At 52.6% G+C, this 19,728-nt stretch overlaps 1 protein-coding gene across 6 annotated transcripts in view; it reads right to left on the reverse strand.

The window, feature by feature from the left end:
* Positions 1-1,101: 1,101 nt before the first annotated feature.
* Positions 1,102-19,728, reverse strand: part of BCAS3 (BCAS3 microtubule associated cell migration factor) — a 601,295-nt gene continuing 582,668 nt past the window's right edge. For 2 of the 6 annotated variants that reach the window (XM_063109229.1, XM_063109227.1), the window contains 3 exons: positions 14,000-14,065; positions 5,233-5,323; positions 1,788-1,912 (listed from right to left, as the gene is read on the reverse strand). In XM_063109229.1, coding sequence (XP_062965299.1) covers positions 1,876-1,912; positions 5,233-5,323; positions 14,000-14,065 — 194 coding nt within the window. In that variant the 3' untranslated portion in view covers positions 1,788-1,875. Of the gene's footprint in view, positions 1,913-5,232; positions 5,324-13,999; positions 14,066-19,728 lie in introns of all 6 variants that reach the window. The other 4 variants (XM_063109233.1, XM_063109230.1, XM_063109232.1 and 1 more) reach the window with 2 other exon arrangements.

Raw genomic sequence — 19,728 nt, forward strand, 5'->3', positions numbered from 1 at the left:
TTGTCTGCAATTCAGCTGAAATGCTGAAAAGCAGCTACTCTTCCAGCAGCCCCCACTGACTGTGCCCAGGTCTCCTTATGTTCCCAGCATGCCTCGCTCTGGCATGTGACTTCTCACCCCACAGGTGACAGGCAGGAGGCACTGGCTTAGGCCACCCTGTGTAGGATCATCTCAGCCCACAGAGCCTAGAGTGATTCAGGTCTCCCTTCTCCCAAAATGCCCAACTGATCTGGTGGAAGGAACTGAAGATAAGTCTCTTCTCAGGAGCCAGGGATGAGATGGGGTATGTGTGAAGGGGGCAGGGGCTCCAGGAACTGCCCCCACTCCAGCTGGATGGTTGGATGGGAAGGTCTGCTTATCTGAAGTCAACTCTTCCACGGCTGTTCCATTAAACTTCACACCAAACCACACCTGGCTCAGTGTGGGTTTCCTTCAATCCTCCAAGGCCTCCCTGGGGTCTCCAGGAAGTGTGACCCAGGGAGTGGGGGAACTAAGACTAGACTTAGTCTCCTTCCTAGTCAACACACCTTCTGGCTCCCTCTGTTCCCATCTCCTTGTTGTCAGTCACTTTAGGTCCACAATTGGGAGGAGGGAGGAAACAAAATCAGGACCTTGTCATCTGAGGTTCCAGCCAAGTTTCATGAAATACCCAACTTCACTTGACTACCCTTCCACCTTCTGAGTTTGAAGAGAGACGCAATTCCAAGGTGCCACAAAGAAAAGGCCAAAGGCATTGTCAAGCTCTCTTCACCACAGTAACCCATCAGCACATGTCAAGGGCTTGACTGGCCTTTACTGCCAAAGCCGGGGAGGGTCAAAGCCTAGGCCCTCCCCCTGCCAACTCCCCTCTCCCCCAACTCACTGCCTCTGGTAACAGGCAAGAAGCTTGGAGAATGAACTTAAATCAGGCCCCACCCAAATTCCAGAGCCAAAATACTCCTTCCCATTCCTACTCCCCACTGACTCCCCACCCTCAGTTGCATGTGTGGCGGGGGAGGGGGGTGTTGGGAGCCAGGCCACATGGTCTGGCCCACAGGACTCTGTTCAGCATTTGGAGAGACCCTGACCTAAGCAACTCAGGAATGGACACCAATTGCAGAGAGATTTATTGGACAAGACGTGCACTTTTCAACAGGGCCTCAGTAACCTTCACTGAACAGTACAGGACCAGGGTAAAAGGGCTTGAAGATAAGAAAAATGAATTCTTCCCAGGACCCAATGGGGAAAGAAAGGAGGAAGGGGAGGATTCTCCTTCCTTAATACTCTGGGTCTCAGTTTACCCCATGCTGGAGAGGGGCTGACCAGGGGAAGCTGGAGGCAGTGTGTGTCACAGCCAGAAGTGGTCTGGGGCTGAGACAGTCCATTCAGGGTCAAAAATGCCCAGGTGGACAACCCACCCTCTCCCCACCAGGCCCCAAGATGGGGTCACTGTTCCAGGCCTCCTGTGGGTATGGGTAAAAATATAAAAGCTGATCCAATGCAGGATGCCATGTGCAAACTTAGAAGGGGACTGAACTTCTGCAGTCTCTCTTGGCCACAGCCATGGCTGACAGGTGTGGCAGAGGTCAAGGTGTGCCGAGGTGATTTGGAGAAGGGTCTTTTCTCTTCTTGATCCAGGTGAGATGGGTGGCTGCTGTCATTAAGCTTGGAGAAGGTGGTTGATGAAAGAGGAGCAGAGACTGGAGGGTAGGACCAGAGCGGGGCTTCTCCCTCTCCCTCCAGCAGGTGAGTGGGCTGACCAGTCAGAAGCAGCTTGCTGGTACCTATGGGAAGCCAGTAGGGAAGAGGCTGAGGGGCTGACTCTCATTGGTGGGGAGCGGAGATCGGTAGCCATCAAAGTTTCTTGGGATGCTGCCGCTGGTGGAGCCTGAGCTATTACTCAGAGTCTCGATGCTTCCCTCTCGCTGAAGTTCTGCAAGACAGAGGAGAGGGCCAGGCCTGATCAGAGTGGGGTCTGGGGATTGGGGATACATACTGGGCCAGGCTGCCTGCCTTGAGGCACCATTCTGGGTCCTCTTACATCCTTCTTCAAGGGTATCTCCACTTGCTCCCCAGATGGGCAGGCAACAGCTCAGGTCACAGGAAGGCTCAGCCAGGAGGAGAAGCCCCCTTGGTGGGCAGACTCCAGTTTTAGACCACAATCTTTCCCTCATTGCCAGGAAGCCCTTGAGGCGAGAAGTGTGGCCACCTTGATGATCTGTCTGGACGACACTGCTGTCCATGGGGCGTGTGCCTGTGCCTGCACACATACTCACGCTCAGCCGGCACGCCCCTGAACTCCATAGTGTCTCCTGTCCCGGATCCACAGGTGAGGCAGGTGGGGAGGAGCCAGGACACGGACCGCAGCTTCCCTGCCCAATCTGTCCCAGCCTCTTTCCTGCCCTGCCTGTCCCTGGGGCTTCCACCGGCTTAGCCACTCACTCGCTTGCTCGTTCTCACCCACACAGTCCGCCTGCTGGCCAGACCCAGGCTCATCTCCGGCCCGCAGTGTCCTGTTTCCCTGCAGGAGGGAATGCTTGGTTTGAGGGGAGCCTATTCCAATGAAGAGAGGGTCTCTGCTTGCCTGGAACGCCTCCTTCCTCTTAGCTCCCAAGTCCCCTGGAGGCCTCTCAGAATGTGTGTGCTCAGAGTTGACCTGTAAAGCAGGCAGGGAGCTCCTGCCCACTCTTCCTCCGCTTCCCTGGCCCTGCACATCCATGCTGCTGTCTTGGATATGGCAACTTGACTGAACTCATTCAGCTATGGGCACTTTATGGGCACCTTAACCGCCCCATCATCTCTTGATCTGACAGGTACTGGGGTAGGTGGGTTGGGAATAGAATTCCCTGTTTACTGATTGCAAGGAAGAAGGAATTGTTTCTTGGCTTTTTGAAGATGACCAATTCTTATTCCCTTTCAGTCCCATCTAGTGGGTTCTGAGATGTGGGCACACATATGCCTGGGCAGTCTCTGGAGTCTGCCTCAAGCCCAGGTGTGGTGACCTGCAATCTATCCTTCTCCAAGGTATGCCTGCCTGTGACTGAGGGGGCGTTGGTTGCCCACCTCAGGAATGCAGGGCCTCCCTCGAAGCAGTCATTTGAAACGGCAAGGTGTGCTCAAAATTAAACTTATCTAGTCTGGCTTGAGACTTTTTTCTCTAGCCTGTACCCGCTCCCAGGCCCCCTGCTACCATACACACGCAGCACAGCTGGCTTTGGTTAGGGAATGAATGGGTCACGGCCTTCACTCTTGAGCTGGCCATCACCAGCCAGCCAGGAACTAACCACCAACCCCCTGCTCCCTGCAGGCCACCCCCAAAGCATTGAGGCTGCCCAGGAGCAGTAACCACAGAATGGAGGAAGGAAAAGGAATGCACCTGGACTCAGGTGTGAGGGGCCCTCAGGTGGCACCAGCCATGTTTGGGGCCTGGCCCCACTCTGGGTGGGTGCACGGGGACACCAGAACCTCTCAGGAGACTGGGGGCAATGGAAGGAGAGGGGCCGAGGGCCTGGCTATGGTCCTGATCTCCGAGAGACACTGGATGCCCTGGTGGGCCTCGACCCTGGGAAAGTCAAGAGTTGTCTGGGTATGGACAGAAAACATGGCAGGCGGCTGCTGGGTGGGATCTCTTCTTTCCTCATTCTTCAGTATCACCCTAATTTGGGGGTAACAGGCCATTGTGACACCAGAGCGAGAGGAGAGGAAAGCAAAGAGAAGACCCCGGGAATTCTATATGGAAGCTGTGGACTCCAGGAGAGCTCCCTCCTTTCCCTTCTTTCCCCACAAGCAAGCCGAAGAGTCCACGGGGGATCTCTGAGGCCCCATTCGGTTTCAGAGGCCCTTGCATGGCTGTCCCGGCACTAGGGGGCGCTGACAGCAGGGCGAGGAGGGCAGGAGAGGCGCATTGGCAGTTGCGAGAAAAGCAGAGGCTTCCTTAGGATCTGGACTCCAGGCCCGAGGAAGAAAGCCCCAGATGAAGGAGCAGGAAAGGATGGGGAAGGTTGGCCCCTTTTCAGAGTTGAGGGACAGCCCCAGAAGTCTTGATGTAAAATGCCAACAGGTCCATGCTGCCAAGGAAACCAAGAGCCCGGGACCAAGCGAGGCAACCCCACCACCCCTTGGCGCAGGCTCCCTGCACCCCCAGCAGTCTCAGTGACCCCAACACATGAGTCTGAGTGAACGCACCCCATCCCGTGCTGTGACAGTGCAGGGACAGTTGCCAAGGGGTTTTATAAGATGAATTTGCTGCTCTTGGGGCCAGGTACAGCCTCGGCAACCTTGCTCCTATTTCTCTTCACCATTTAGGTCTGGGTAAGATGGAAGTGGGCAGGCTTCTCCCTCATCCCCACATCCCAGGATAACCAAGGCTCTGCTGAATTTATCTCCCGGACATCTGTCTCCCCACTGTTAGGCCTTCACTGCCTATCTGGGTCTCCTGACTGCCAGGCCACCCCTCTGATTCACCCCCCACACCAAAGCTGTGGCGGTCTGTCTACAGAACAACCTCATCTTGCTTTTCTTCTGCTTAAAAACCTCCAATGAGTCTTAATAGTTCAAGGGATAAGGTCTAACCTCCCCAGCACTACATAATAGCCTTCCAGGCTCCACCTCACTAGTGTTACTTGTTATTACATCTGAGGAAGCAAAGTAATGAACCTGAGCAGTTTTTTGACCTCTCCAGGCTGCTTTAGGCCTCTGTGCCTGTGCTCATGCAACTTTCTCTGACTGAAAAGCCTTTCCCAGGCTCCCTGGGCCCTAAACGCCTACTCATCTCCCACAATTTAGCACCAGTGTCCATGCCTCTGTGAGCCCGTCCTGTTCCCCGGCAGAGCTGGCCAGCCCCAGCGCGCTGTGCTGACTCCTAGCCCAGGCCCTCTCATGATCACAAGTGTGTCTCCCCAACCAGGTGGAGAACCCCTCAGAGCTGGGTTCTGTGTCTTATCCCTGTACCCCTAGTGGCAATCACAGGGCCTGGAAAATAGTTGGTGCTCGAAAAACATTTCTTGAATGAATAATGGATGACAGTGGTAAGGGCAGGTGGGGCTCACTCTCTAGCATGGACAAACAGTAAAAAACCAGGGGGCCTGGGTCAGTCTCTCCCTTCTGTCACACCCCTTTCCTCTGCTTCCCATTGAAGACAGAGAGCAAGTATGTAGGGGAGGTAGAGAAGGGGTGCACACAGGTTCCCCCCTTCAAGTCCCCCCGGCCGCCCAGCCCTAGCAGCAAGTGGCAAATGGAAGCACGCGGCCTTACCTTCCTCCGTCCCGAACGCATGCTTTGTTACTGTTGGGTTGCTCACGGGCGCTGGGCTGTTGGCATTGTTTTTTTTTTCCTTTTTTTTTCCCTTTTGAAAAGAAAAGCATTGAGGAATCTTTTTGGAAAAGATATGGAAAAGATTGAGAAGTACACTGATCTCTGCAGGCAGGTGGACAGGGTGTAAGGAGACAGGGGTGTCACACTGGGAGGAGGATAAGCTTGCAGCAGAATTCTGCAGTCAAGAAGGACAATGACATGCATGTGTGGGGGCTGGGGACTGGCCAGTATTGGGGGTCCCAGAGATGGCACTGTTGTGACAGAGTCAAGACCCTCTTTAGCACGGGGCTAGGAGAAGAGAGGTGACATGCTGAGCACGAGGAATGGTTTTGGGAGGGAGACAGATGGGGACCTATGGCCCATGCAGTGCCAGATGGGGTCCCATGCAGGTGGGTTGCCGGGAGTGGAAGGAAAGGGAGACAGGCTACACAGTTTTCAGGGACCCCTCCAGACTTTTTGACTCAGTGGCCCAGTTTCTGGCTGCCACCCTCCTCCCTGACTCCCAAGATCCCCAGGTCTGGGCCACATCTCATCAGGTCTGAGATGGCCTTGTGGGGAAAGTCTAGCAGAAGCCAGCCAGGGCCCAGGAGAGAGCGCTGGGGGCTCTGTGGCCGGGAAAGAGGGAAGCATCTCCAGTGGCCTCCCTGCTTAGAGGCAGGTAGATTTTGGTCAGTGGGAAAAATCTCTCAAAGAGTTCGTTCTTCAGGCCCCAAAGTAGGGTAGGAGATGAGGGGCTCCCAAGAAGGCGGCTGGACTCAGACATAAGATCATTTTTTTGTGATCTCACATTCTCCAGGGATTTGGTGCCTGTTAGGTGGGTGCTATAATCCCCATCTTGCAGATAGCAAAACCCAGGAAGAGGGAGAAGCCACCCGTCCTGGGTTACGCACCACCCGACAGAGATGGTGCTGGCCAATATGGCACAGGACGCTGACAGCTCCAGGCATCACTAAGACTGGCCCCAAGTGCCCACCACTGGCCGTGTGCACCCATTCCCTGTTGGCTCTTATTGGAAAATGAACCTGCTACTCACAGCCACCCCTCTATGCCATGGGCCAGGATGGGCAGGCCCCAGGGGGGAGGGGGACAAAGGAATGAACCGCAGCTAAAAGGGAGGACTCGGCTCCCACAAATAAGTGAAGAGCAAGTGAAGGCCTGAGCCTCGTGCTGCTCCCACTCCACGTGGAGCTTGTCAGATGTCAAAAAGGTGTCAGAAGGAGCAGAGAGGTGGCTGACCTTGCTAGGGCGAAGCGACACTGGTGGCTTGGGAGTGTGTGCCAAGAGAGACACAGGGAGGGGTCGTTCTCAGTCTGCATGAGGAGCAGGGGCAGGGCTGCCCCCAACTTGCCCCGCTCCTGAGCTGGGCCAGGCAGAATGAGCCCCTGCCCTCATCCCAGGGGGGTACTGCAGCCCCTCTACCATGCGTGAGTAGCAGAGACTGGCTGCTGGGAGCTGTGGGGAGGGGCGGATCAGCAGAGTATTCCCTAGGGAGAGGATGAAATGCTGAGGACACAAGGCCTAAGTGAGGCTTGGGGAAAGCTGGGGAAGCCCTAGCGAGTGGGAGGCCCCGGCAGAGGGTCGTAAGGCCTATGTTGAGCTTGCTGTTCTCTGGGTCTCTTCCCGGCTTGATGGCAGTGGGTACATCTGGCCAATCACAGATACTGAGGAAGCTCCTCCGGCTTCTGGTACATAGAGGCATCGTGGACAGCCCAAGTCTCAGGGACCCAGAGGAAGGTCTGTTTCTGGGACCCTAAAGGGATCAGGGAGGGCAGTGCTGTGTGTGAGCATGTTTGGGAAAAGGGTGCCTGGGACCCCTGGTTTAGCCTCCAGGCAGCCCTGCCACTTCTGCCACCAGAATAGGAGCAGCCTCTACTGCCCAGCCCCTCTGGTTTCCTCAAAGGCTCCAGCCAGCCTTGCTCTGTGTGTGAGCCCTGGTGCAGTCATACACCCCAGTCCCAAGCTAAATACCCACGCTGCCTGCTAGGATTAGATCCCAGGGTCCAGTTGGACCCTGCACCCACAGCTCTGCCCACTTCCAGCAGTGAGAAGGGTGACTGCTTCCTGCAGCCTCAGAGAGCCCCATAAGGCCAGAGGGGCTGCGGCTGCCCAGATGGGTGGAGGCGGTTCAGGGAAGTGTTAAGAACACAGGCTCTGGTCACCTGCTACCTGGAAGACTTTGGGCAAGTTAATGTCTGTGCCTCAGGTTCCTCTTATTGTGAGGATAACAAGGTCTGTTTCATAGCCTGGCAGTAAGAACAAATTAAACAATGCAGGTATGGTGCATCACAAAACTGTGAGTTACTACTATTGTTGCCATCAAATTAGTCATTGTGATCATCCATAGGACTGCAGAGTCCCTCTCCGGCCTTCCTCCCCAGCAGGTGTCTCTGCCACCCAGGCCCCCACCCACTTGGTCTCCACTGGAGCTTGGGAAGGATTCTTTCTTTTTAATCAAGAAATGGCCCAGGGAGGAGGATGGCAGATATGTGTTTACAGCTTTTCATTTCCCTCCTTGCCTCTTTGCAAATACCCTCTTCCAAGATGGAAAATAAATTTCCTACCCTGTTGACGTGCATTGATTTTTCCCTCCTGCATCCACCTCCAGGTTCTCCCACATTAGCAGGGGCTGTGGTTGAGACCCTTGCCTGGGTTGGGCTTAGTGGTGGCCCAGGGGAGTGGATGGCCACACAGCACACAGCAGCCAGCCAAATTGCTCAGTGCCTGGCTCAGAGGAGGTTTGCAACAAACAGAAACAGCTTCAGTCTCCTTCTGTTTGGGGGTCCTTGGGTGGGGAGTGAGGTGTGTGTGAGTGTGGGTCTTCCCATGAAGAGGTTGGGATTTTCAGCATCTTCCCTTGATGGGATATATGGGGAGGAGACCAGGGTAGCGCAGGATGGCTACAAGTTCAGCAAATTGATCCAAAGAGGGTCTGCCCCAAGCAATCCACTTTGTCAGCAAGAGGCCTGCAAACCGCCTGGGATCAGCTATTCAAAACGGGGCTTGGAGGGAGAGAGGTAAGGGGTGGGGGGGGGGGCTTGAGCATATCTTGTGGGGCTAAGCAGGGTTGGCAACTTCCTGGTGCTGGAACCTAGAGGGATGGCCCAGATGCCAACTAGGAGGTGGCCCTGGCAGACGTGACTAGGGGCTGCTTGTTTTAAAACAGTCCTGGGCCTGGATACTGCTCTCCCTTCCAGAGTGTGGCTGAGGAGGCGGAGGCCTGTTCAGTGATACATAGATGGAGTTGGCCGAGATTGCCTCTAAAACCCCGACAGCCCTGTCAGAGACCACACTGTGGGCTGCAGCCAGCCTCAGCCCGCAGGGCACTTCTTAGGAGGTTACAAGCGCAGCAGTTAAAGGCGGCTGCCTGTGGAGGGAGGCCTCCCTTCTCTCCACGCTCAGCGTGCCCACCTGCCCACCTCCGAGGCTGCCTGGCTCCCCCACACCTTCCCTCTTCCTGCCTCTCTCCAGGCTTCACCCTGAAGTGCTGGGCTCCTCACCCCTCAGATACCTCCCTCAGGCTTCAGAGCTTGCAGAGATGCCAAGAGACCAGGGGTCCTCTTCGCCCAACAGCAGTGAGGTATTGGGAGGGTGGGGGCTGGGGTTGGGGAGGCTGAGAAGGGAGTCACCTCTCTCCTCCAGCAGGGGCTTTTGTTCCCTTTGAAGCTTGCCTGAGGAAGGAAGGGGGCAGCTTCTCAAAGCTGAGGGGCGGAGGATGAAGAGGAAAAGGCTCCTCCACGTTCCGAGAATGGGAATCGTGGTCTGGGCTGCTGGAACCAGGGAGCAGGTGAGAAGCGAGGCTGACTCTGGCCTTCGGTTATCTCTGGGGCTTAACTGTGTTTGAGCACAGACTCTTGGCCAACCGATGTCACTTATTTCTGGTGTCTTGCCACATAAACAACCTGGTGGTCCTGAGGGCTCCTGCCATCAGCCTAGTGCTGGGCCGGGGGGCAGGCATCGTCTCCTTCCTGGCTGGAGTCTCTCTCAGCTGGCAGGGCTCCCGTGGATATGCGTGCTTTCCCCCTTGCCCAGATTTTGTTCCTGACCCCCACAGGTCCTGAGACCCAGAACATCATCGAAGACTGAGGTGAAGGCCACACGGCCTACCCTGCCGCCCCTGCCTCCACGCTCAGCGCCAAACACCGAAGGTAAATCTCTGGTGCTCTTGGCTCACGATGCCTGGAACTGCTTCCCTTTGCCACTGGGGCTGTGCAGGTGCCTCAACAGGGTTTGGGGCATACCTGGGGCCTAGGATGCTCCTGGGCACCCACAACCCCTAGAGGGTGAAGGTCATGAGCGATGGCTGGGGAGACTGTGAGCCGGGCAAGCAAAAGGCCCTCTGTGTGCCTTAGCTTCCACCCAGAAAAACTGGGAAAAAGGCATATCGTCTTTCCTCACCATCTCCCTTTCTCTCCAGTAGCCAAAGAGGAAAGGTTCTCAGGCCTCTGGAGGTCCTGTTCATGGCAGCATGCCAGTGCGGCATTAACACCATGAGGTAGGGGCCTAGAGGTATGGTAGAGTCCCATGTCCCTGGGGGCTCAGTAGGGACAGGGGCATGATGACAGGAGATGTGCATGTTGGAATGTTGGAGATGGAATAATAAAAGTAGAAAAGAGGCTGGGGAGAAGGCCTGAGAAGTGAGGAGGACTCCGGAGGGAGGACCTCTCTCAGAGCCCTGCCCATGTTCCCTGAGCCTGTCCCTTATGGCACCCACCCCCTCTCCGCTGGAGCTAGAGTTGACTCCGGGTGTGTGTGTCTGTGTGTGTGTGTGTGTAGGGCAGAGGGGGAGGGAAAGGCACTGGCATTTCAGGTAGAGCTGCTCACAGCCCAGCCCCAGATTCTTCTTTGCAGCCTTTGAACCGCTGAAGAGCAATGACACCCCTGGTAGGGTCTGAGCCAGAGGGGGCACAGGCCCGGTTGGGGGCCGAAGCCTTATCCTAGGTCCCTCCCACAATAGCCATGATGCTGTTCAAGACCCAGGCAGGGAAAGACTCAAACCAGAAAGCTGCTAAACCCCACTCCCAGGAAACCCGCATTACCCAGGCCTCCCCATGTCTTGGCTTCAAAGGAGAACAGAGCAGGATCACCCACCCAGACCTCAAACGGTACCCCATGTCCAGTGACCCCATCAGTGCCCATGGCATTAGTACACCTTTAAGTCCAAGGTACCGAGGCAGAGTACATCCTGTCACAACATACTATATGTGGGGACATAAAAGGCTGAGCTGACCTGGCTCACGTTCCCCAGTTTTGAGGTATTTGATGACTCTGGCTGAAGCCATACTTTAGATGAGCCAGATGCGGGAGGAGCCCTGACCTGTGGCTCCCTGTGGGTGGCCAGAGGAGGAGGACTGTGGGAGGAGCAGAGACTTTGCTCTGGCCCCAGTTCTGTCACAGGCAGAATGACCTGGGCAAGTCACTTCACTTCTCATCTGCTTCGGCATCTGTAGAACAGGAGGGGAGGGTCTGTTCTAATGACCTCACTGGGTGTGTAAGGCTCTAACGAGAAGAGGACGCGAAGGGGCTTTAAGAAGCAGCACATGCACGGAGCATGTACAAGAGACCGCTGGTTAGAGAACAAGCTTTGCCACCCCTGGTGTCTTCAGCAGGCCTCACCCAGGAGAGGGGCTGAAGTGCCCTTTCTAGCTCCATGTCCTCTGCACAACACTAGGAGCGGAGCCTCGGCAGATGCCATTTAAGGTCAACTCAGAGCTGAGAGGAATGGTAGACATGTCTTTGGTGTGCAGAACACCAGGCCAGGTGCTGCTATGTGACTTCTTTCTGTGTGCGTGCTAACGGGGGCCAGGAGGAGTCTCAGGCTCTGGCAAACACGACCACTCTGCATGGCTGTGAAGAGGAGACAGGGCTGGGAAACTTCCCTGGAACCAGGTGTCTGGCAGCTGGCCTTGACCTGCCTGTCTCCTGAAGTCCAGCCAAGAAGCTTGGAAGACCCAACCCCAGCTCCCGGGCAGGGGCCTTCCTGAGCTACCCTCCAGTGCTACGAGATAGCACAGGGGCCTGCAGACCGCAGGAGAGATGCTGTTCTTTGAACACTGCTGGCCCACCAGGCCAGAGCCACATCTGGTTCTCATTCAAATGTCCAAACGTAATTAAATTCTCTACGACGCAGCGGAAGAGTTTGGTAAGATGTGGCTTTCCCCCTTTTCCATCAAGGTTAAGAAATCACAGTCTCTCATTCCACCAGCAGACCTGCTTCCCTCCCTGCCACCGATCTTTCTTGTTCGGCAAAGGCAAAGGCCTGTACTCCTATCTGTTTTCTAGAGCTTACGGGGCTGGGGACAGTGGGTTATATGCAGATCCCCCCTGCCCCCCACTGTTCCATTTACCCACCTGAGAGGATTAACAGCTGAGATCAAAGCTGTAGGCTTGCAGCTAAGCAAATCGGTGCACTGGGGGTGGGTTGGGGCTGAGGGCGGGGAGGTTAGTGCCTCCACCCTTGAAAGGGTCTCCCTCAGCCCTGGGGAGACAACCACTATGCTCAGGCTCATCTCAGTGACACACCAGTGTCCTTCCGGTGCTGAGATATGGGCATGCCTTGTAATACCCAGCCAAGGGAATCCCTTTTTTATTTTTACTTTTCTTATCTTCTTGGGAATCCCTTCTTTATAGCTCCTCACAATAGATAGCTCTTGAGAGGTATGATTCTGGAGTCTTTGGAACAAGGAACCCTTGTGCCTTGGCCTGGCCCTACAGCCCAGGGCAGGGGGAACCAATTCCCCCACACTCCACACCTCTTACCTTGTGGCCCTGGCACTGTTGCAAGAAGGTGCCTCTCCTCCTGCCCACCTCCTGTCTCCCCTGCTTGCAAACAGACAAAGCTGAGTGGTATCTGAGCCCTCTCAAGAAACCCTAGGACCTCCTTGTCTCACAGCATTGCTCGTCACTTCTGGCCTGTAAGGACTCTGAATGGCTTAAGGGACAGAAGGGTCCAAGGTATAGTCCTCTGTGAGAGGGAGGGTGTTTGGCTCAACAGAAAGGAACCCCACCGACCCCGGGCTTCAGTGCCTCTCCTCCTTGGCTCTTGCTCAGGACTCCCCCGTATTCAGGCAGAACGTTCCCTAGATGGGACGATTTTCCCAGCTTCCCTTCCCACCTGAATATCTTCAGTTTATGGTTTCTTTTCACTTAGGGATATATGACTTTCACGATAGTGGGTTCCATTCTACTTCCTCTATGACTATTTTTCTGATCACTGTGGAATAGGCTTTATGAGTTTCTTAATAAGTGGGGGTATTTTTCCTTTTGAAACAAACTGTCCTGTAAGTTAATGACTTATTGTGGGTGTAGATGTTACCCACAGACAAATGAGCGTTGGGGAGGGGATGACCAGGGGAGGGGTAAGAGGGAAACTTCTACATTAAATAGAGCTGTGCTGAGGTTTTTTAAAGACTCTTGGCCAGCTCCCCGGTTAGAGTCCCTCATGCTGCTTGCTCACAAACATCCCTACCAGAGAACTGGAACCACGTTCAGGCACACATGGCTTCTGTGTACCAAAGAATGCTTGTCCCGGAGAGAGGTACACACACAAGATGATGTGAACCAATCAATCCCAATATCACTGACCTGGCTCTAAAGAGGAATAGTTTTTTGTATTTGTTTCCAAATGGTAAACCTGAGCTCCACAATGGATTTAATTTAATTCCTTGGTGGCATTTAGTGTCAGGCCCACGTTTCTGGGAGCCTTTACATTAGTGAGTAAGGCTTTAAGGAAACATCCAGTTCTTGGCCCGGTTGTTGTAGGCCAAGCCTAGCAAAAGACATGGCATTGGGGCTAAGTCTCTGTTGCCTGCTTTGGGGTCGCAGCCTGTGCTCTGGAGGCCTCACGCTGTGGCTGGGAGAGAATCACAGTCTCAATCAGCCACTGTGGTGCCGCCTGTCCAGATGAGAAGGGCTGGGCCGATGCAGGTTGGCCTTTGTGCTGCGTTCACAGGCTGGCTGCTGGGGCCGGGGCTCTATTCATTATTCAATCCAGCCAGCTCAGATGAGCCTTTCCATTTGCTCCTCCAGGAGGAATAACAAATCTAGAAATGCAATTCCACTTTGGTGTATTAAGATATTGATTTGCCTGTCAGTGGAAGTGCATTTGTTCTGTTAGCCCTCCCCTGGGTAGGAAGGGGTTAACCAAATGTTTATCACAAGGCTGGCTTCAGAGTTGAAAGTAATGTGATCAGTAATGAATTTTGTGTTACATTAGGTTGTATAAATGGACAGACAAGCGCAGACAACAAGTGGCCAGGAGTCGGGGCTAATCTAATGATGTAAAAATAGAGACAGCACCAATTATACTAGGGGCCAGCTCCAGGCTCCTGCAGGGACTGCAAATGAATAGGTACAAATCAAATTACTCACTAATAGACGCACTACAAGAGGGGCAGTCAATGGTAAATGCATTAGAGCCTAGTGACCTCTCTGCTCTGCACAGCAGAGTCCGAAAATTTGACTTCCATCTTCAAAGAGGGGGGCAGGGAGTGGCGTGCTCAAAGAAACTCTGGTTGGGTGAAGGGCAGCAACTACGCCCTATCCCAAACCAGCCCCTTCCGAAGGAACCTCCTGTCTGAGCTGACCTCTTGCCCTCATTCCAGTGCCTCTTGAAGCCTGAGCACCAAGGGGTAGGCAGGCACCCTCTTGAGGGACGAAAAGAGCAGCGGGATAAAGCCTTCCATGTAGGCGAAGACAGGAAGTTACATACCAAAACACTTCACAGCCACGTGTCTCTCAGGGGTGATGTTTTTTACTGCTACATCAAGGGCTGTGTCTGTATTGAAAATAAAATATTTCTTTAAAGCAGATCACAAAATGGACCTTTAAGAGAGCAGCAAGAGCTGAGATCAAAGTGCGGAGATATCAAACCTGGTTTGACGGCGGAGCACTTTCCAGGGGATGTTCATGGTCTGTTCCGAGGCACAGCACGTGTAGAGTTTCACAGATGTCTCACTAGCCTAAACTGGTATCATCCTGCCCTCTACTCCTCCCCTAGTCTGGTGAGCTGAGTTCCTGTGCTCCTGCCTGCTGCACAGGGCTGGATGCAGGGAAGGGTGTGGAGGTAAGGCAGGTATCCCCTCAAGTTTTCTTCCTCCTCTTGAGTTCTCTGGATTTAGAAACCAGGCCTGAAGTTCAAAGGCGCTCGGCAGTGTGGCCGGGCTGCTCAGGGAAGGATCGTGGAAACATGCTCAAGTGCACCAACTGCACGCTCATGGTCAGCTCTCAGCGGCTTGGGGATGAATAAAGTATGAAAGCAAAGCTCTAAGCCTTCCAGGGACCCAGCCCCTTCCTGGATGGAGCAGGGACGTGGGAGGCGTAGCCCGCACTCTCCCAACCCACCCCTAAGGCCAGCACCAAACAGTCACACACATAAAAGTGTGGAGATGGCATGCTGGCCGTGGCCAACTGGAGTTTGGGAATGATGGGGACATGCCAGTAAAATGAGCATGGGGGCACAGAATGGAAAAAGTCATCCTGAACCAATAAAGCAACTGGATGGCCACTCTCCCCCAAACTCAATTAAGCACACAGAGGGGTGAGACTGCAAGCTATCGAGCTACGCTAAATACAACGTGGTGGGGATGCGGGGGGGTCTGTGAAGCCTGGTGCTGGGGGATCCTGCCAGCAAATTAAAAAATGTCTCATGCAGGGGGCCTGCAGGTCCCTGGGGGCAGGGTGGGGTAGAAAGAGGAGTGTGCAGGAAGAAATAACCAAAAGTCAGAGGTTGAGCAGCTGTTCTACAATAGGTACTCCAAAATGCCTCCTGCTATTATATTCCATCAGATGGGCTTGGCCTGGTCCTTTTGGTACGGCACTCTCTTTTGCTTCTAAGGGCTGAGGCTCTAGACTTCTCAAGGGCCACAGGGTCATTTACAACTTTTCTTTTCTGTGTGAGTGTGCACCTTCCTCTCTGACGAGCTGTCACACCTAGGGGGTGGTCTGCATACCTCAGGCCATCTTCTGGGAAGGCAGAGGCAGGGGCAGAGGGAAGATGGACTAACCATCCATGACCAAGTTCAACTTTGTTCAGATCTCACACCTCACAGAAAGGTCAATGGTTAAAGGTGAATACTCTGGCAGAGGAGGAGGAACAGAGAGAAATCCTCCCTTTTGTTAACCATTTACCTATGTTAATGTTTCCAGAGGAGGGCTCTTGCTCTGGGGGTCCAATAGCCCTCCCCACCCCTGCCTTTTGTACAAGTCTGTACATTTTCCACAGTAATTCTTGCTTCCACATTGGGGCAACAGCTGGAAGGGGGACTCTGAAGGGTCACCTACAAGGTCACATTGGCACTTCCTCCCTGTTGATAAGAATCAATGTGCCTTGGTTAGAGAGTTGAAAGTAGATTTAGGCAACTAAAAAATGTGCAGAAGGAGAGGAAGAGGGTACGGTCAGGAGAGTAGGAGAGTCGAGGCAGGGGGCGGGGAGGAGAGAGACAGAGAGAACAATCTACCTAGAATAAGATTAGAGACCAGGCCAGAAAGTAACAGGTGTGTCTTTTAACACAATAATTTTTCCCATTGCTTTGCTGGCTTTCATTTACCTGTCAGAGGCCACAAAAGCCCATCCAGTCACTCAACAAACATTAACTGAGGTTCAGCTTGGCTCTCGTCCCAGTACTGAATGCTGGGCTGGGAGAAGGCTGGTGGTTAGAAGTAACAAAGATGAATCAGACTTGGTCCAAGGAACTGGAATCAGGTCAAGACACACTCATGGCAGTATGGGTGAGGGAGAGGCTGAAGGGATCACCAGAGCTGGCCTTTCCCCCAGTGGCATATAGAAGGGAATTAGCCATTACTAGATAATGGAAAAGGCAACATATACTACTTGCCCAGGGCCAAGTGTCCAGTGAGCAGGTGATGCAGAAATTGAGAGAGCGCATGCAATTTGGCTGCATGGTCAGGGAAAGCATCACAGAAGAAGTGAGAGCTGAGCTTGGTCTAAAAAGATGACTGGGCCGAGGGAAAGGGCAGTGGTCACTTCTGGGCTGACCGACATGCCAGCAGAGCCAGGGTTCGGAATGGGGCACGTTCTGGGGGTGGTGGGATGGGATGCTTGCAGGAAGGTGGTGGTGGCAAGATATGAAGAAGAGGCTGTTGTGGAGGGGTAAGTGGGAGATCAGCCTGGAGAGGCAGGTGGGGAAGGCCTGTAAGAGTCTTGAACAATCACGGCAAGGAGCCTGGGCACTTTCTGAGCAGGGAAGTGAGAACAGTCAGGCCCTGAAAGTGACAGTCCCCTTCCTCTCCTGGGGATCCCCTCTTATTTTAAATAAAGGGTGGGAATAACCGACATACTCATCTGACTAGGTGAGGCTGGTAGGATCTTAAGAACTGGAAACTCTTCCCAGATATCTTATTTTAATCCCACATTTTTTAGTTATAATCTCAGTTCAAGTCTCTCATTTCCTCCTTTGTAAACTGGATGGAGGAACATCTACCTGGAAGTGTTGTGACAATTAGAGGACATGTATGTGGTGAGCAGAGTCTGAAGCATAGAAGTCCCTCGGGAGGGGGTGGCCTCTGTTATTGTTGACAGGAGTAAGTGAGACGATACAAATGAAATCACAGGTACTTAGTACAGTGACCACCATATCACAGGTATAGCAGTAAACTTTTGCTACATTTGCTGTTTCCCTTTCTCAGTGTGTTAGAGAGAAAGAAATTGAACCCAGTGAGAGAAAGTCACTCACCCAGGGTCACAGCTTGTACCATTTCCTTTTTCTTTTTTTTTTTTTTTAAAGCATTTATGTTCCAGCGCAATTCCCCCATTTCTTGATGAGGATTTCCAAATCCCGCCAAAAGGGAAAAACAAACATTTTTTCCCAGTGGCAGAAGCTGGGAGCTGGGAACTAGTAAGACTGTCAGGACTGTCAGATTTGTTTCTGGCCTTTCCTACCAGTGGAAAATAGCTAGGAATAGGCAGTCTGACACTGAACTGAGACACAAATAGCAACACCAACAATGCCACCCTGCTGCAGCTGCCGCTATCCCCCAGTCTCACCAGCAGTGGCTGCTCCTGCACACCCTGAACAGGGATGCTTGTGACCTGCGGTGGGACTGGGCTCTGTGTCAGGGTGGCTCTGTGCTTGGCTTACTCTCATCTCCTGCCTTCAGCAATTAGGGCATCTGTTACTAGGGAGTGTGTTGTTTTGTCTTCCCATCCTGGAACGACCATGCCTTGTGGGCAGGTGAACAACCCTGACCTCTGCTCAGTCTAGCTCAGTGGGGTGGGCCCCACTGGGAAGCTGGGGATAGGAGCCAAAGAGGAACACAGCCCAGCACTGTCGCCTCGTTTAGGGCTTTCATCTCTCTGAGGGTAGGAAGCATGTCTTACTTATTCTTCCCCGGACTGCTGTGGAAGACACTAGCACATGCCTACAGAGAGCCTGCCTGCCACAAGCACAGAGAGTGTGCTGGGTCATTGAGGTCAATGAGAAAAGACACTAAAAGCCTTTTTGTAACGCTAGGAGGAGGAAAACCCAGGGCCCATTTAAGTAAAGTACAGGAAAGGCCCTGGGTACCTGGCTAAGTTGCTTGGGTGACTGTTTGCCGAGGAACCTGGTACTTCAGGCAGTTCTAGCAGCAGCAGGAATCAGGGATGATAACCAGAGAAGCCCAGAGACCTTGGCAACAGAGCCAGACCAAGCCAGAAGAAGCCTCAAGGAAGAAAGAAAGTCCAATTGGATGAATCACCCATACCCGTCTTGAGAAGCAAGAATAGGACCCAGGAAGTTGGAGGGGTAAGCCTTGGGAAAAAAATAAAAGACTCAAGACAGGGTCTCATGAGCTGCCACATCACGCATCTTGAAGAGGAGAGAGATTCTTACTCTCAGGAGGCCAAAAGACTGTAACCCCTCCCACTTCAACTTGTAGAGAGGCTGTAGAAAGAGGAGAAGAGAAAATTCCATGGAAAGATCAAAGTAGCCTGGTTGTTGTGCATGGCGAGGAATGTGATCTGTGGGACTATGAGCCAAATTGGACCTGTGAAAGCATCCTCAGCCTATAAGACCTCTGGATTTGCTTAGGACAGGAACAGGGTGGCTAACCCAGGACCCCCAGAGGAGGCTCACCTTTCACCTAGAATCAGAAGATCTCAGAGGTGGGAAAGGGACTTGAGGGACCCACACAACACACGTAGGTGTCACTACTCCAGCTTCCTGAGGTGACACTGCCAGTTCCTATTTCCATGGTCTTGCAGGGAATTAGGTCACCAGGGTGCATTCACCCTGGGGCTGGATGGGGTAAAGCTCTTCTCTCTGAGTTGTAGGTTTTTCATCTGTGGGATGGGGAAATTTTAACTGCCACATCTGAAATGTCAAAACATCCAATGTGGTCAACTAGTTTTTATAGTGAAACTGATAAATCAATTATCTACTCTGAATATAAGGTTGACCAGAGAGTAGGGATGTCTAAAAGATAGGAGAATTAACTCTCCCATCCAAGTACTAACCAGGCCCGACCCTGCTTAGCTTCCGAGATCAGACGAGATCGGGCGCGTTCAGGGTGGTATGGCCGTAGACGGAGAATTAACTCACTGCACTGGTGCTTGCAACTATTGTCACCTGATCATGTGGCACCCTGCAATGAGAGGGGACAAACATGGCCCCTACTGGAAAATGCAATCTTAGGAGAAAAAGGTTCCCAACCATTAGTACTGGTACAGGCAGGCGTTCGAAGGCCCACTGGAAGAGCTAATTCTAGAGGTAGGATAGGGGTCCAACACACTGAGTTATTTGGTTTAGGGTACACATCTGATCCACTTCAGTAACAATAACTCACATTTAGTGAGAACTTAATTTCTATAGTCCTGAAATGAAAAATGTTATTAGTGCACACAGGCACGCACACACACACATACACACACAGACAGTGCTTTTAGGTCATCTTTTTAATGTTTTTGTTTTAGTTTTTTGGGCTGGCCGGTAAGGGGATCCAAACCCTTGACCTCTGCATCTTTTGCAAAACATATGCTATTAACAGATATTAGTTGATTAACTTATTGAAATCTTCCCATGACCATTTAAAAACTGTGTAATGTTCAAAATGTGCTTTTCATGTCCAGAAGGAAAAAGGGAAAGCACAGCAATTTCAATAAATATTTCTGACAGAAATCTTTGGAGGAGCTTTAGTTGAAAATAATCTTAAAGCCTCTTCTGCTGAGTAATTAATATACAAACAGGAAAATTCAGAGGATTGAGCAGAATAAGCTAGAGCACTGGTTTTCAAACTGTAAACTGCAATTCATTGGTGTATTATGAAATCAATTTAGTGAGTCACGACTGCATTTTTAAAAAATGAAATAAAATAGAAAGCACTAGAATGCATTGCCTATAATGTTGTTTTGTGAAGGTCTGTATATTTGGGTGAACTAGGTCAGGAAGTAAAATGTGTTTACGAGGGAAAGTAAAAGGTAAAGATTGAGCTCCCCAGTGTTAA

Source organism: Cynocephalus volans, chromosome 10, assembly GCF_027409185.1.
Source record: "Cynocephalus volans isolate mCynVol1 chromosome 10, mCynVol1.pri, whole genome shotgun sequence".
NCBI lineage: Eukaryota > Metazoa > Chordata > Mammalia > Dermoptera > Cynocephalidae > Cynocephalus > Cynocephalus volans.